This window comes from Chrysochloris asiatica, unplaced genomic scaffold, assembly GCF_000296735.1.
Source record: "Chrysochloris asiatica unplaced genomic scaffold, ChrAsi1.0 scaffold00190, whole genome shotgun sequence".
NCBI classification, from domain to species: Eukaryota; Metazoa; Chordata; class Mammalia; order Afrosoricida; family Chrysochloridae; genus Chrysochloris; species Chrysochloris asiatica.
Genome location: NW_006408708.1, coordinates 3,993,675 through 4,010,929, shown reverse-complemented (window position 1 = coordinate 4,010,929; position 17,255 = coordinate 3,993,675). Strand labels below are relative to the sequence as shown.

The 17,255-nt window shown below is 40.8% G+C and overlaps 1 protein-coding gene across 3 annotated transcripts in view; it reads left to right on the top strand.

Moving 5' to 3' along the window:
* ZNF827 (zinc finger protein 827) overlaps nt 1–17,255 on the top strand; it is a 252,044-nt gene that overhangs the window by 47,451 nt on the left and 187,338 nt on the right. For 2 of the 3 annotated variants that reach the window (XM_006872273.1, XM_006872274.1), the window contains exon 2: nt 9,299–10,348. The exons of the other annotated variant lie outside the window; for it this stretch is intronic. In XM_006872273.1, coding sequence (XP_006872335.1) covers nt 9,299–10,348 — 1,050 coding nt within the window. The remainder of the gene's footprint in view (nt 1–9,298; nt 10,349–17,255) is intronic. 3 annotated transcript variants of the gene reach the window in all.

Below are 17,255 nucleotides of genomic sequence, written 5' to 3'. Positions count from 1 at the left end.
AAAGAACGCGAGACAGATTCCATATATACATATGCATATATATGTTGTTGTTGTTGTTAAGTGCCATAGAGTCGGTTCCGACCCATAGCGACCCTATGCAGGGGTTGCGAGGAGCAAGCAGTTGGTGAACTTGAACCACTGATCTTGCAGTTCAAACTGACTTTACAGTCCAGCGCATTAACCCACAGCTGCCATACCAGGACTCCATGCATATATATACATATTATTATTTTTTCTTTCTCTATTTTGATCTTTCTGAAGAAGATTGGTCTAAATTGAGTCTTATTAAATGCAGCTGATTCAAACTGTCTAACCCAAAAGCAAGTGAATTGAAAAGGCATTCTCTTCTGAGAATGCTGGAAGAGTTGTGGATATCATGTTACCAACTTGCTGCTTGAGAACTGAATTATAAATAAATGTGTTAGGTAGTGGAATTTTGTTTTGTTTTCCCCAAAGAAGCAGTATTCACCACATTGAAGCAGAATTTATTCAGCATATTTTCATTCTGTAATTGCACTTGTCTTTTCTTAATTCTTAAAAGAGTTTCCGATTGAAATAAAACAAAACAAAACAGACTGTTGTGTAAAATTGACAGGAACGCCTGTGAACCCGCCAGTCAGCCGACATAGGTTGTTGTAAAATTAGCAGTGGAAGTCTTTTCCCTTTCTGGAGGTTAAAAATAATGTATTTACAAGGCAGTTATTTACATTGGCCATTTAGAGGCTTCCCAGGGAAGACTTCCTTAGGAAAGCTGTGAACTCCAAGGTGGGGAAGCTTATTCCTCTGCTTCAAGTGCCTGCAGGAAATGGAGGTGTCTCCTTGCTTTTCAAATTGTGCAGGAGAGGCAAAAGTCAAGCTTTGCTTGTTCTGAAGTTTGTGGTGTCAAGCAAATGAATCCTCTAGCTTGCAGGAGTGCTTTGTTTTGAGTTCCCTGATGAGAGACCCTTTTCTGATAATATAGTGTGAAAGTGAATTCCTTACAGGGGAAGGTGCTAGAAGGTCTTTCTGAGACAGCCTTAAGGTGAGTTCACTGTACCTGAATGTGCCACTGTCTTCAAGGAACACTTCCTTGATGAAATGCAACGTGGAAATAGGAGCACAGCAGGCAAAAAATTAGTATCTGTGTGGAAAACCCTTGTCTGTGTTTGGTGAACTGAAGGCGTACTTGTTTTGAGGCTCTTAAGATTTTCCCCTCACCTCTACACTGCCACTCATCTTGCATTTATTTCTCTGAAAGCTTCTCCCGTCTTTCATTTGACCTTAGGTGATGCCAGAATAATTTCAGATGTTTCTTCTCAAGTTTCTGATCTTTCTCTTCCTAGGCCATGCATTACAATTGTTTGGGGGTTTATTATTTGAATAACCTCAAATTTCAGTAGCAACATCTTCTGAAAAGCTCTTAGTATAGTATTAGGAGTTAAAAGATAGTCTATGTATTTCAGTTGCCTTGGGGTCTAGAGGAGTGTGTAACTCGGTGATGGTGTCTGCAAAGAGATAACAATGGGTGGTTGAGAAATATCGAGATATTTTAGTGGACTCAGGGTCTGTGTAAGAAATGCTTTGTTTGCTTTTATGTTTTGAGCTTTTTTTTTTTTTTCTTTTCTTAAATATTATGAAAACTGCTCTAGGTGTAGATTGTAGATATTAGCTTTCTGTATCATTCCAAGATATTTGAATCTCCTTTGAGGTGCTATTGGATAAGCACTTGACTGCTAACTACAAGATTGGCAGTTCAAACCTACCAGCTGCTCTGGAAACCCTATGCAGGGTTGGCACTTAACATCACTACTTGATAGGATTAGACCTTAAAGCTTGTGACACACTTTAGCATGTTTGGAGGGATAGTATTTTTGCTCAGATGAGCATATAAAACCACATGTTTGGTAAGGTGGAGGGTTAGAGAAACAGAGGAAGACCCCCCAGCGAGATTGATTGGCAAAGTGGCAGCATCAATGGGCTCAAGTGTGGCAACAATTGTGAGGTTGGCCCAGGACCGGGCAGTGTTGTGCATAGGGTCGCTCTGAGTTGGTGCTGATTCCGTAGTACCTAGCAACAACAACAACATCTTCTAGTTGATTCTAACTCATGGTAATTTATGGGCACAGAGTAGAACTGTGCTCCATAAGGTTTTAAATATCTGATTTTTTTGGAATGACATTTCTAGGCCTTTCTTTTGAGGTATGCTTGGGTAGACTTGAATATCCAACTTCTTGGTTAGTAGCCAAGGTCATTAACTGTTTGCACCACCTAGGGACTCCGTGAGTATAGAAACCAAAAGCAAAAACCAGTTGCTGAGGAGTCGGGACGGACTCATGGCAACCTCATGTCTCAGAGTAGAATTGTGCTCAGACACAATCAGGCTTACAAAACTTTAATCTTCTGGAAACAGTGGCTTAGGCCTTTCTTCAGAGACAGACACCTCTGGGTGGGTTCAAACCTTTTCGTTAATAATAGTGTGCTTAACTTTTGTGCCTATCAGCATAGAAACCAAAAAACAGCAAACCTGTTGCTTTTGAGTCAAATTATGACTCATAGAACTCTTCTAGGACAGGGTAGAACTGCCTCATAGGATTGCTAAGACATCTGTCTCCCAGCAGAGGAACTGGTGGTTTCGAACCACTGACCTTTCAGTTAGTTGTTGTTATTGTCAAGTGCCTTCCATTCAGTCTGATTTATAGTAGAGTTTCTGAGGAGCAGATGGTAAATTTGAACCACTGACCTTGCAGTTCAAACCGACCTTGCGGTCCAGTTCATTATCCCACAGTGTCACATCAGAACTCCTTCGGTTAGTAGTCAAGCACTTAATGAACACAGAAAGGGTAGGAAATTAAGCCCTTTGTCTTTGAGGATTTCCCAGTTGAAGTGCCAAATTTTTTGTGAATCATTTTTTACTGGATTACAACCAAGAGGAGGGGCTGGAGGGATTCGAGGATAGGAAAAATGGCTATTCACTTCATCATGATTTATCTCACAATTAGCATGAATCCTTTTCTCATCTGAAAGAACTCCTTTGCTAGTTTCCAATTCGAAAAAGTGAAGGGATGGGTACCTGGACCAGGAATAGCTGTGGAGAATTTACCGGAAGTAGCCATTCAGATATTTAAAACCTTAGGGAGCACAGTTCTACTCTGTGCACATGAGTTACCATGAGTTAGAATCAACTAGGAGATGTTGTTGTTGTTGTTGCAGACTAGGCGTGGTGCTGCTGCAGGGTTAATGTGTCAGACTGCAAAGCCATTTGAACTGCAAGGTCAGCGGTTCAAACTCACCAGCTGCTCCTCGGAAACCTTATACAGGGTCGCTATGGGTGGGAACCGACTTGACTGCACTTAATAACAACAACAGCAGCAGCAGGCTGGGCAGGGCAGGGGGCTGTGCCACCGGGCCAGGAGTGCAGTGACTTGGGTTTAGGTTCCAGCATTTGCACTAGGTGACTGTGTGTCTTTGACCTAACCAGGTAACCTTTAGAGTATTTAATTGTTGTTGTTGTTAAGTGTTGTCGCATCAGTTCCAACTCATAGCATCCCAGTATAAGGTTTCCAAGGAGTAGCTGGTGAGTTTGAACCGCTGACCTTGTGGTTCAAACAGACCTTGTGGTCCTACACTTATCCTACAGCGCCACAGAGTATTTAATAGTCTGAGTAAATAAAACTGGATAACTGGCTGTCATGTTTTGTGGTTTTATATATCTTATTCTTTGACCCTTTTTGCATTGATTTTGGGCTCAGCTTGATGATCTAGAGCCAGTCTATTGTCTTTGTTACCTAGTGCTTCCATATCAAAGGAATACCACAAGTGAGGAGGGACTTTCAAGAAAAAAACATTACTGTCACATAGTTCAGGAGGCTAGGAGTCAGAATCTCTAGTAAGGCCCTTCCTTGTCTATTTCATCTTCTAGTTGTTGTTAGTGCCATCCAGTCGGCTCCAACTCACAGTGACTCTGTATAGAGTTTTCAAGGAGTAGCTGGTGGATTTGAACTGCCAATGTTGTGGTTTGCAGCCCAGTGCTGGTCCTGCAGCGCCACACCAGGATTCCTCATCTAGTAGCTGCCATAGATAACCAAGACAGATGCATCTACAGGTCCAGGAACCCACGGATTGCTGGCAGCTGTGGGCTAATGCGAAGGACTACAAGGTCAGTTTGAACTCTTAAGGTTGGCTGTTCAAGCTCACCAGGCACTCCACAGAAACCCTACACAGGGTCGTTAAGTGTCTGAACTGACTTGACGGCTCTTAACAACAACAACTCATCTTCTAGTTGCTGCCAGCAACCTTTGGGTTCCTGGGCCTACATATGCATCTGTCTCGGTCCTCTATCTTTCTTTAACCACCTGTGTGTGCCTTCTGCTCTTTTTATAACTCAGAAATATTAGGACTCACTCTACACTCCCAGGACCTAATTAACATAAAAGGAAAACCCTTATTTCCAAATGAGTTCATATGGTACAGTGGTTTGGATTTCAACACATGTTTTTAGGGGACACAATTCAATCTGTAGTATAATGAAAGTATAGTCTAAAGATACTAATTGTATATTTGAAAAATGATTACTGTGAGCAATATATAAGAAACCTTTGTGGCGCAACTGTTAAGATCCAGGTTGCTAAATGAAAGGTTGGCAGTTCTAATCCACTTAGAAGCTTCATGGGAGAAAAACCTGCCAATCTCCTCCTTAAAGATTACACCCAGGAATACCCTTTGGGGCAGTTCTATGAGTCAGAATCAATTTGATGGTACCTGGCAACAAACAATATTTAACATAAAATTTGCTGCTGTAGCCATTTGTAAATGCACAGTTCTGTGGCATTAATGACGTACGCAGGGTTGTGCAACGGTCAAGCATTTTATTTATAATACTTTTTCATCATCCTAAAAGAACTTCAAAACACCAAACCCGCTGCCATGAAATTGAATCTGACTCATGTATAGGGTTTCCGAGGCTGCAAAGATTTATAGGAGCAAAAAGTCTAATTTTTATCCCTGGGAGTGGTTGATAGGTTTAAACTACCAGCCTTGCGGTTAGCAGTCCAGTGCATATCCTATAGTACCATCAGAGCTCCTCTCATCACCCTAAACATCATAAAATTCTTAAATGTTGAATTATATATTTTCTTATTTATGTTAGTTCATTAAATGAGGACCAATGAAAAATCGCAAGAGTAATTTCTTAGAGGAGATGTTCAACTAATTCTTACTTTAAAGATTTTTAAATTTTCTTATTCTCTTACTATTTATAGGACATTTTCCTGAGGGATAAGGTATTTAATCAGAAATCAAGAAAGGTGGTTTGCTAATGTAACATAAATTAGCCCTATTGTTGAAATTGATGTTGACTGTTTAGTGTTTAGCAGAAGCATTTCTATGAGAAACCTTTGGGGAGACAAGTAGTTCAGGGTCACCACTGATTTCTGGAAAGATGCAGAATGTTGAAATTAAGTGGGAAGAAGGAAATGTGGGCAAAATCATAAAGAACCAGAGTTTCTTTTTGTTTGTTTGTTTTTTTTTTTGACAAAATTCAATTTTATCTGCTTTTTCCCCCTAGCCAATTCCACTTGATATTTTACATTTTCTTTATAATTTAATAAAAATCTTAGGAAAGAGCTGCAGAACTTTAGCTTACTGAAAGAGAGTTTGTCATTTGTGACATTTCTTCTCTAAATAACACGGGAAGATCAATGTATTAGCTTGTAGTTCATGCATTACTAATTCTAGCTATTCAGAAAAGTAACAGCATGCTGTACAGCAAAATTTGGCACAGTGGGGAGTTTTGATTCAAATCCTAAGCATTTATTAAACTCTACTAGACATGATATGGGATATGTAGGTAATAAAATAGGCTTCCTGTCCACAAGGAGCAACATATTCGAAGATAAGCCCATCATAGGGATAATTTAGAGTGATACAAAATCAACACAAACAAAGCATGGAAATGTTGGCCCTGCATTCAAAATATGCCCAGAAGATGGTCCTGTTTTGCCACCTACAATCATTTTGATCACATCCATTCCTCTTCCTGGCTTTCAGCCTTGTAGCTGGTATCCCTCCTTCCACCCTTGTACCTGCAGTCTGCTTTTCACACAGCAGCCAGGACCGTCCACACTATTAGATTACTGTGTCACTCCCCTGCTTAGAACCCTCCAGTCATTCTCTGTTTTGCCAGACACAAAAGACCTTTCAGTAGTTTACCGTGTCTTAATGATCTGCACAGTGCCCCCTCCTCCATCGCACACACATGCACATATCTTCACTCCTGTTACTATTCTGACCCTCACTCACTCCACTCCTACACACTTGCGTCCTGGGTGTCCTATGAACATGCCAGACATATTTCCATAGCAGGGCCAGAGCAGAGACTCTCCCTTTACCTACAAGAGCTGCATGGCCAACTCCTTTACTTCTGCAAGTCTTGGCTCAGATGTCACCATCTCAATGAAGCCCACCCTGACCACCCTGTTTAAAACTGCAACTCACCTCCTACTCATTTCCCACAGTCCTTCCTATCCTGCTTTATGTATTATTTCTTCCCCATGGCATTTATCACCCTTGGCATGCTACATATTTTATTTATGAATTTATTCTTTTTCTTTGTTTAACCCCCTCTTCTTCCACTGGGATGTATGCACCAAGACAGTGGAGATCTTTGTTGTTGTTTTTGTATTCCCAGCACCAAGAACAATACTTGGCATGTAGCAGGTACTCCATAATTATTTGTTGAATGTGTGAATGAATGAATAAACCTGTTGCCATGGAGTCAATTTCGACTCATAGTCATCTAATAGGATGGCATAGAATTGCCCCATAGGATTCCAAGGCTGTAATAAGGAGCTCTGGTAGCGTAGTGGTTATGAATCGGGCTGCGAACCTTAAGGTCAGCGGTTCGAAACTACCAGCTGCTCCGCGGGAGAAAGGTGAGGCTTTCTACTCCCGTAAAGATTTACACCCTCAGAAACCCTGTACAGGGTCGCTATGGGTCGGAACCGACTCAGTGGCACTTAACAACAACAACAGTCTTTACAGAAGCAGACTGCCTCATCTCTCTTCCATGGAGCAGCTGCTGGATTTGAACTGTGAAACTTTTTTTGGGTTAGCAGTCAAGCGCTTAACCAGGTCTCCTTTGGATAAATGAATAAGGAGAAATTAATTCTGAGTTTGAGCTTTAGGGAGACTCATGAAGAAGAATACTTTGACCTGGGTCATCAATGATGGTAGGTTTGGACAGGTTTTCTGGGGAAAGATATTCCATGAGCAAAAGTGGAAAATTGGCAGAGTTCACAATTGCTCCTGGTTGCATTGGGAGGTTGGGTAGGGAAGTGGTAGAGGTAGGTTAGTGAATTCGGAATAACAACAACAACAACAAAAAAAAAAAACAAACTCACATCATGGAATCTGCTCCAACTCTCAGTGACTCTGCATAGGATTTCTGAGACTGTAAATCTTTACAGGAGCTGAAAGCCTCACTCATCTTTCTCCTGCAGGCAGAGCGGCTGGTGGGTTTGAACATCATACCTTGTGCTTAGCAGTCCAGTGTTTAGATTACAGTGCCACAAGAGTTCCTTGAGTTCAGACATAGAGAATCATTAAAAGGGAGGCATGGGTTAAACATTGGGCTGCTAACCAAAAGGTCCACTATTTGAACCCACCAGCCGCTGTGTGGGAGAAAAATGAAGCTGTCTGCTTCCATAAAAATGTATAGCCTAGGAAACCATCTGGAGCATTTCTTCTCTACCCTTCAGGGTCGCTATGAGTCCGAAATAATGTATTTGGCTAGTGGAATAAGAGGGTAAATTCCTAATCGTTACCTGGGGTTAGATAGCAGGCATGTTGGTGACTGGGACCAGATCTCTCAAACAGGTGAGCGTGAATAACATGAGAGATATTGTCACTTTAAGAAATCAGTAATATGAGTAGTTTGCTAATAAGCTCTTCCTTTTATATAATACTTGGCTATTTGCAAAACATGATCACCTCACATACTTATTCTGATAGGGTCAGCACTGGGCTGTGAACCACAAGGACCACAGTTCAAACCCACCAGCTGTTCCTGGAACCCTATCCAGGGTCGCTATGAGTCAGAACCACTCACCAGTACTTGACAGCAACAACATGTTTCTTAACAACTGGGTGAAGTCAGTTAGCTGTTGTTTACAATTTTTGATTAACTCATGTCTTCAGTAATTACATCTTATTTTGCAGGAAGTGGCATCTCACTCAAAGCAGCTAAGTGACTTGCTGAAAGTCATAGAATTAGAAAGTGGTGAAATGGGTCTCGCAGCCAATGTTTGCCAGCTATACCAAGCTGCCTCTCTGATTCTGACGTGATACTTACATATCATACCAATTCTTCACAAGTATACATACAAACTTCTTTCCATTTCCCCATTCATTGAAATAGCAGGCTCTTCATCTCATGATTTCCTTAGCAGATCCATTTGTTTACTCACTTTTCTTTCCCATGTCAATTTATCTGAAGTAGTTATTAGAAGGCGTCCTGGTGTGGCTCTGTGGGTTAATGCGCCAGACTGCAAAGCCATTTGAACTGCAAGGTCGGCGCTTCAAGCTCACTAGCTTCTCCTCGGAAACCCTATACAAGGTCGCTATGGGTTGGAACTGACTCGACGGCACTTAACAATAACAACAACAACAACAAGTTATTAGAAATTAATATATATAAAATAATATATAATGGGGACTTCAAGAAGTTTGTGAGAAATGTAATGAAAAGGCAATGGAATTTTCCACCATGGTACAGTGAGTTAAGCTTTGGGTGCCTATCAGAAAGTTCAGTTGTTTGAATCCACTAACATCTCTGCAGGAGAAAGATGAGTCAGTCTGCTTCCTTAAATGATTTCTACCCTGGACAGCCTTTGTAGCAGTTCTGCTGTGTCCTATAGGGTCTCTGTGAGTTATAATTGAGTTTGGTCATGAGTTTGGTGGGTGTGTTTTACCCAGAGAGAGCTTCAAACCATTTTACATAAAATTCATTGGGGGATCTTATTAAAATATAGGTTCTGATTCAGTTTATCTGAGATGCAAATGCAGTTCCTCAGCAGGGGAATGAACTGAAATGAACTGATTTGAGGCCCTGGTTTTACCATTAACTGTTGGTTTTGTTTTTTTTTTTTCCCCCGTCTTATGCTAAGACCAATTCAGCACCTGACTTTCTCTTCCTAGAAATCTTTCTGTCATTTGGTTCATGGGTGGAAGGGAAGAGGAAGCATGTTAACAATTCCATTTGAGTGTCTTAAGACTTGCTTATTGCCCGCTTTGGAAGTAAACCTGATCTTCTTAATTCCCCCAGATGTTAGTAGGCAAGAAGAAGCGGAGGGCGAACTCAGTGAAGGAGAACACTGGTATGGAAACTCTTCAGAGACTCCGTCAGAAGCATCCTATGGAGAAGTCCAGGAGAACTATAAATTGTCTCTGGAGGATCGGATCCAAGAGCAATCCACCTCCCCTGATACCTCCTTGGGAAGTGGGACTCCTAGCAGTCACACCTTGGAGCTGGTAGCACTGGACGGTGACGTCCTACGGGACTCACTGCAGTGTCAGGATCACCTTTCCCCTGGTGTGTCTTCTTTGTGTGAGGATGACTCCCCAGGTTCCAATAAGCCCCTGAGCAGCAACCTGAGGCGGCTGCTGGAGGCTGGTTCTCTCAAACTCGATGCCACAGCCACTGCCAATGGCGGAGTGGAATCCCCAGTAAATACTGGCTCGAATCTCTCCTTTTCGCCTCCATCCCACCATGCCCAGCAGCTCAGTGTTCTTGCCAGGAAGTTGGCTGAGAAGCAGGAACAGAATGACCAATACACTCCAAATAATCGTTTTATATGGAATCAAGGTAAGTGGTTGCCAAACTCAACCACCACCTGTGGCTTGTCCCCGGATTCAGCCATCCTAAAACTGAAAGCTGCAGCCAATGCTGTTCTTCAGGACAAATCTCTCACCAGGACTGAGGAGACGATGCGATTTGAGTCCTTCTCCTCCCCTTTTAGTTCGCAGTCTGCCAGTTCCACCTTGGCAGCTTTATCCAAGAAAGTCAGCGAGAGAAGTTTGACTCCTGGTCAGGAACACCCACCTCCAGCCAGCTCCTTTCTGTCCCTGGCTTCTATGACCTCCTCAGCGGCTCTTCTGAAAGAGGTCGCAGCAAGGGCTGCTGGGAGTCTTCTGGCTGAGAAATCATCACTGGTGCCTGAGGATCCTCTACCACTACCGCCTTCAGAGAAAAAGCAAGAAAAAGTCACCCCGCCACCTCCACCACCTCCACCTCCCCCTCCACCGCCGCCACAATCCTTGGAATTATTGCTCCTCCCGGTTCCTAAAGGAAGAGTTTCTAAACCCTCCAATTCAGGTAAGGAAGCTTTTCTTTTCAACCATCATGTCAAGTCTTTTTGAGTGTAAATTGCCATGTCTGATTCGTTGCCTTACTCGGTTGGGCTCTCCATCTGATCTGAGGCAAGAATAAAAAATGCAGAAGCACAACAAAACCCTGTGATTAAGCAGGACAGTCATCTTTCACATATGTGTTACACAAAGACTTCACAAATAGCTGTGTTTTTTGAAAGGTAATGAATAATCTTTGAGACATACAGTATTCCCAGTATTCCTCCCTTTCATATAAATGCTTTTTTTTTTTTAATCTCTCTCTCTTACTAAGTTCAGGCTAGGTCCATGCAAGATATATTTAATGGGGGAAGATCAAAGACCCTTTGTCGGAGAGTGAGTACCATCACTGAATATTGGGGAAAGCACTACTTTTGAAATAGTGGACAAGGGAGAGCCCACCCTCCTACTGTCTCCATCTCAAATGGACTTTTGTATAATCAGTAACTCCTCTGCCCTAATTTATCCCTAATTTATGTTAATTTTTAATTTTTCTTTTGTGAGGTTTAAGTCTCTCTCACTTATCCCTTCTGTAATTTCTTGTCACCTGAGAGCACTCAGAAAACACTGTCAATCAAATACAAATCAAAGTATTTCCTTTAAATGCTTGTATTTTATTCCGATCCAATCAGATTCTGGAGGAACATGTGGAGCAGGTGGAAAATTGGAAAATTAAGTTCTTCTTGTGGGGGGCAGTCTTTCCAAGGAAGAAGTCAGAAATCTGTAAAGCCTTGGCATTCAGTTATTCACCCACGGGAGAAATCTAGTCAGTTAAATTCTCAGAATGGAAACATCACTTCTTGTGCTGGCTTGTTTTTTACATTGTGTCCATAATAAATTCATGTTCCTGAGATGCAGGTATGGTGTTTCAGATGTCTTTTAAGGATACTGCAATCGGAAGTAGGCTCCATGTGTCTTCAACCATATAAACACTACTGTTGTGTATGTCTCAATGACTCTGGATAATTAGCAGCCACATTGATGAAGGGTGCTTGAAAAGGCAAATAATTGACTGAATGATCGTAGCTAGCATCAATGTAATGCATTTATGAGAAATTTCCATTTAAATTGATGAGTGAGCTGTTGTTGTTAATTGCCATCGAGTTGGTTCTGACTTACAATGATCCTGTAAAGGGTTTCCCAGGAACAGCTGGTGGGTTTGAACTGTTGACCTTGCAGCTAGCAGTCCAGTGCTTGTCTTACAGCACCACACCAGGACTCCAGATGCGCTATATGTACGAATTATATTTACTTAAAACTTGTGTAAATGCCAGAATTGTTGTTAAGTGCTGTCAAATCAGTTCCGACTATTCATAGAGACCCTATATACAATCCAATGAACCACTGCCTGGTTCAGTGCCATCCTCATGACCGTTGACTATGTTTGCGCCCATTGGTGCAGTCACTGTGTCAGTCCATATAGTTGATGGTCTTCCTCTTTTTCACCAACCTACTCCCAAGCATGATGGTCTTCTCAGGGACTGGTCCCTCCTGGTAACTAACATGTCCAAGCACATGAGACAAAATCTTACAGCCCTCTCAAGAGAGTTCTGGTACTGCTTCTTCCAAGACAAATTGATGTGTTCTTCTAACAGTCCATGGTATATTCATTATTCTTCATCATCACTATAATTCAAAGGCTTCAGCTCTTCTCTGATCTTCCTTATTCATCGTCCAGCTTTTGCATGCATCTGAGGCGATTGAAAATACCATGGCTGAGGGGCAGATGCACCTTATTACTCTTCAAAGTGACATCTTTGCATATAATTATAAACATTATAAAGAAGTCTTTTGAAAGCAGATCTGACCAACGCAACTGGTCATTAGATTTCTTGTTTGTTGTTTCCATGGATGTTGATTATAGATTCAAGTAAAATGAAATCCTTCACGTCCATTTTGTCTCCATTGATCATGATGCTGTTTATTGGTCCTATTGTGAGGATTTTTGTAATCCATACTGAAGTCTGTATTCTTTGATATTCATCAGTAAATGCTTCAAGTCCTCTTCATTTTCAGCAAATAAGGTAGTGTCATTAGCATGTCCTAACCTGATTTCATAATCTTCTTCATAGAGTCCAGTTTCTTGGATTATTTGCCCAGCATACAGGCTGAATAAGTATGGTGAAACAATACAATCCTGATATACACCTTGCCTGTTTTTAAACCATACAGTACCCCCTTGGTCTATTTGAAGGACTGCTACCTGGTCTATGGCAGGTTTCTTGGTCTGTGACAGGTAGATACCTGGAACTTTTAAGACTCTTAAGTGATCTAAACTGTTCATTCCAGAGTTTCTGGATTATCAATAAAATTCTGAAACATTGATCAGTTCTGAGTTTCATTTGCCCTCACTTCTTATCTGCCATCTGATGAATTAAGGAGAAAAATGGCTAAAATGAAGAAGCAAGAAGAACAGGGAGTTGGGTAATTTTGCAATTAAAATGTGATTTAGAGGTTGCAACAGAAAGAGAGGTGTCTGGCTATATGTAAAATGTAATTTTATAAATACCCTTTTTATGTGGTTTTTGAATAAATGTACAAATAGCATAGATTATATACATCTATTTGAATCGTAGTTACTTGAAAAGGCTTATGCAAAATTAATAATAACTAGTAGGGATAGAGTCCTGGTGTGGCGCTGTGGGCTAATGCATCAGACTGCAAAGTCGTTTGAACTGCAAGGTCAGTGGCTCAAGCTCACCAGCTGCTCCTTGGAAACCCTATACAGGGTTGCTATGGGTTGGAATTGACAACACTTAACAACAACAGCAGTAGGGATAAAGCATTTGACCATAAGGTCTGCTTGAACTGCAAGGTTGGCGGTTCAGACCCACTAACCACTCCTCGGAAACTCTATACAGGACCACTATGAGTTGAATAATTAACAACAGTGGTAAAGTATAGTTTTTTCACTCAAATTCACTCAAATGACTTTACTTGTATCTGCATGTAAAGATGAGAAAGAGATCATATGCTTTTGGTGTAAAGTAGGATTTTCTGTTTGCTTTACCATATGATATACACCTGAAGGAAAAACTGTGTTCCCTTTTTGCACTTGGACCATACCAGCATCTCAACACACTTCTCTGCAGAACTTAATGTGCAAAAGCTACAAGAAAAAAAAAAAAAATTTATTCCGTTTCTGAAACACTTAATATTTTAATCAGTGAGTGCTTAAAATCTTTAAATGGCAAGGGAAGAGAAAGGAATTGCTGAGATCTGATGTATATAACCTCTTGCTTGGGCTTGTATTTTATATACCCATTCTATACTTCCTTCTGCCCAATAATCTAAGGGAAGCTAGAGGAAAAATGGCTGCAAAGAAAAGCATGAGGGCTTTGAAACTGTCAATTGAAAAATTCCCCATATGCCCTAGTAGATGCACCTTAAATTTAAGTTCTGTTCATTTATTGCATGGAACGGAAGCTGGAATGGTGAGGTGTGTGCTCTTTTTAGTTTTAAGTGAATGCCAATGCTTCCCAGCTTCCCAGCCAAATCATTGGTTAAGAAGCAATTGATGTAACATGTAATTTTGTCATTTATCTTTTTGTCATGGCGAGATGTTGCAGTGTTACTAGGATCACTGTTTTTTTCTGTAACTTTTTATTGTAAATTGGGTAAAAATTTACAGTGCACATGATTAATTTTCCATTCAGCAATTTATACACACTTGATTTTGTGACATTGGTTGCAATTCCCTCCATGTAATAGCACTGTTCCCACTATTTCCTTGGGTTTCCTATTTCCATTCTTCAGTCACTGACTTAAAAAAATCCTTTATAAAAGTGAAAAATATTTTTATTGTGTTAAGTATATATATGTTGCTAAGTGCCATTGAGTTGGTTCTGACTCATAGAGACTGTATAGGGTTTCCGAGGAGTGGCTGGTAGGTTTGAGCTGCCAACCTTGGTTAGCAATCCAGTGCTTATCCTACAGCATCATACCGGGACTCCTCTCTCTATATAAATTGTTGTTGTTAAGTGCCGTCGAATTGGTTCTGACTCATAGTGATCCTGTATAGGTTTCTGAGGAGAAGCTGGTAAGCTTGACCTGCTGACCTTGTAGTTCAAACCGACGTTGCAGTCCAGTCCAGCACATTAACCCACAGCGTAACACCACATTCTGACTCATAATAACAGAGTTTTCAAGCAACAGCTGGAAGTTTTGAACTGTGGACCTTGTAGTTCGAAGTCCAGTGCTTATTTTACAGTGCCATACCAGGAGTCCATGTATATATAAATGGTCTGGTGCTGCAGGATAATGCCCTGGACCAAAAGGTCAGTTTGAACCACAAGGTAAGAGGTTCAAATGTACCAACTAACTGCTCTTCTGAAACTCTACACAAATTGACTATGAGTCAGAACTGACTCAATGGCACTTAACAAGATATATATATATATTCCTGCCTCTGTGCCAATCCATCGCATTGGGGATCTTCCTCTTTTTAATGAAGCTCCACTTTACCAAGCATAATGCCCTTCTCCAGGGACTGGACATTCCTGATAACATGTCTGAAATATGAGAGACAATATCTCGTGATTCTGGCTTCTAACACAGATTTGTTTGTTCTTCTGGCAGTCCATGGTACTTTCAATATTTGTCTCCAACACCGTAACTCAAGTGCATCAATTTTTCTACAGTTTTCTTTATTCACTGTCCAATTTTCACATGCTTATGATGCTATTGAAAATACCTTGGCTTGGGTCAAGCGCACTTTAGTCCTCAAACTGGTATCTTTGCTCTTGGAACACTTTAAAAGCGGTTTTGTGCAACAGATTTGCTAATGCAGTATGTTGTTTGATTTCTTGACTGCTGCTTCCATGAGTGTTGATTGTAGATCCAAGCAAAGAACGTCTTTGACAACTTCAATCTCTTCTCCATTTATCATGATATTATTTATTGGTCCAGTTGTGAGACTTTTTGTTTTCTTGACATTGAAATGCAATCCATACTGAAGGCTGGGGTCTTTGATCTTCTTTAGTATTTTAAGTCCTTTTCACTTTCAGGAAACAAGGTTGTATCATATGCATATTGAAAGTTGTTAATGAGTCTTCCTCCAATACTGATGCCTGCCCCTGGTAACCATCAATAAACTGGTCTCTACACATTTGCATTGTTTACATATTTCATATAAGTGGAATCCATACAATATTCATTCTTTTAGGGTTCCTAGGATCACTGAGTCCTCGTGCGGCACTCTGGATTAATGCACCAAACTGCAAAGCCATTTGAACTGCAAGGTTGGCGGTTCAAGCTCACCAGCTGTTCCTTGGAAACCCTATACAGGGTCGCTATGGGTCAGAACTGACTCGATGGCACTTCACAACAATACAACAACAACAGGATCACTAATGTTTGAATCTAAGGAGCCCCCTCCCTCTGTGCCTTCTCACACTGTTGGTTTCAGCGAAACTTGAGGGCCTGGTTCCAGGTGTAACTCAACTTCACTAAAAAGCATTTGGAGACAGAGTGAGCGCTGCCACCATATTTCAAAGCATTTCTCATTATTACTTTTTTCTTTTACCGTAGAAAGGAATCTTATTTAATTCAAAATACATAGGTCGATAGGCTCCTCTCGCTGGGAAGGAATTTCAGTTGTCTAATAGCTTAAACGAAAACAAACAATAACCAGAGAAGTCACAAAGAGAAATTGTCCACCATCCTGGTTTCAAGCAGAGTTTAAATTTTGAAGTTGTTTCTCAAAATGTTGCAACTCCCCCTCTCAGCCCTGGCAAAACAAAAAGAAACCTATAAAGTTGATTCTAGAGTAACAAAGAGATGTGCTAGAAGAACTGACCCTGTATTTACTAATTTAGACACCAGCATTTCTTTGACCTTCTTAAGGTCAAGGTAGTCCAAACCATGAAAAATAAAGTATCTCCTAGGTCTGGTCTTATGGCCCCCGCCTTTTTTTGAACTGGATTCACTTGTTATCAGGTCCTGTTGTATTTAATTCCTTAGAGTCCACTACTCAATGCCCTTTCCCCCACAAGAGAGACGTGACACTTGAGAAGGAGGTTTCTTTCACGTGACCTTGTGCCCCCAGCACATGCTACACGGCTCCTCTAAACGTGGGCACTGTAGAGGGAAGATGATGTCCGTTTGCTATAAAGATAAATGTCACGCATTGACTCAGTTCTCTTTGAAGCTGCTGTTCTGTGGAAGCTAAGAATAAAATAAATGGTTTTTATTTTAAAGACAAAGTTTCAGCTGCCTTGCAGAAGGCCAACAAGAAATCCAGGATGCTAGACTCCTAGTTAAAAGAAATAAGAAGGAACACTCAAGAGAGGGAGAGGTCCTCCAAACATCTCATTTTACTGAATAAAATTTAAATCTACTTGAAAGCCAGCTCATGAAGTTTAAGACTAAGAATATCTTCTGGGTACACAGATCTGAATTTTTAATTGTTGTTGACTTTAATATGCATGCAGTGTTACTGAAATTATTGCAAAAGCATTAAAGGCCAGAAAGTGAGATAACCTCTCTTAGGTCCATTTTGATTATAACGTAATCTGGGGATGATTACATCTATGATTTTCTTTAAAAAATTGTGGTCAATAAATATCTATATACATGGGAGCTTCAAAAGTTCTTGGAAAATTTCCATTGTCCTGTAATTCCATTTTCCACCAACTTTTTGAACCCCCCTCATATGTTACATGGAATCCTGGTGTCGCGCTGTAGGATAAAGCACTGAACCTAAAGGTGGTTTTGAACTACAAGGTTGGTGGTTCAGGCTTACCAGCCGCTTCTCAGAAACTGTATACAAGGTTGCTATGACTCTACGGCACTTACCCAAAACAATATATATTACCAAACATTTGCCATCGCAAGATTTGTTTCCATGTATATTCAGCAACATTCCTCATGGTGTG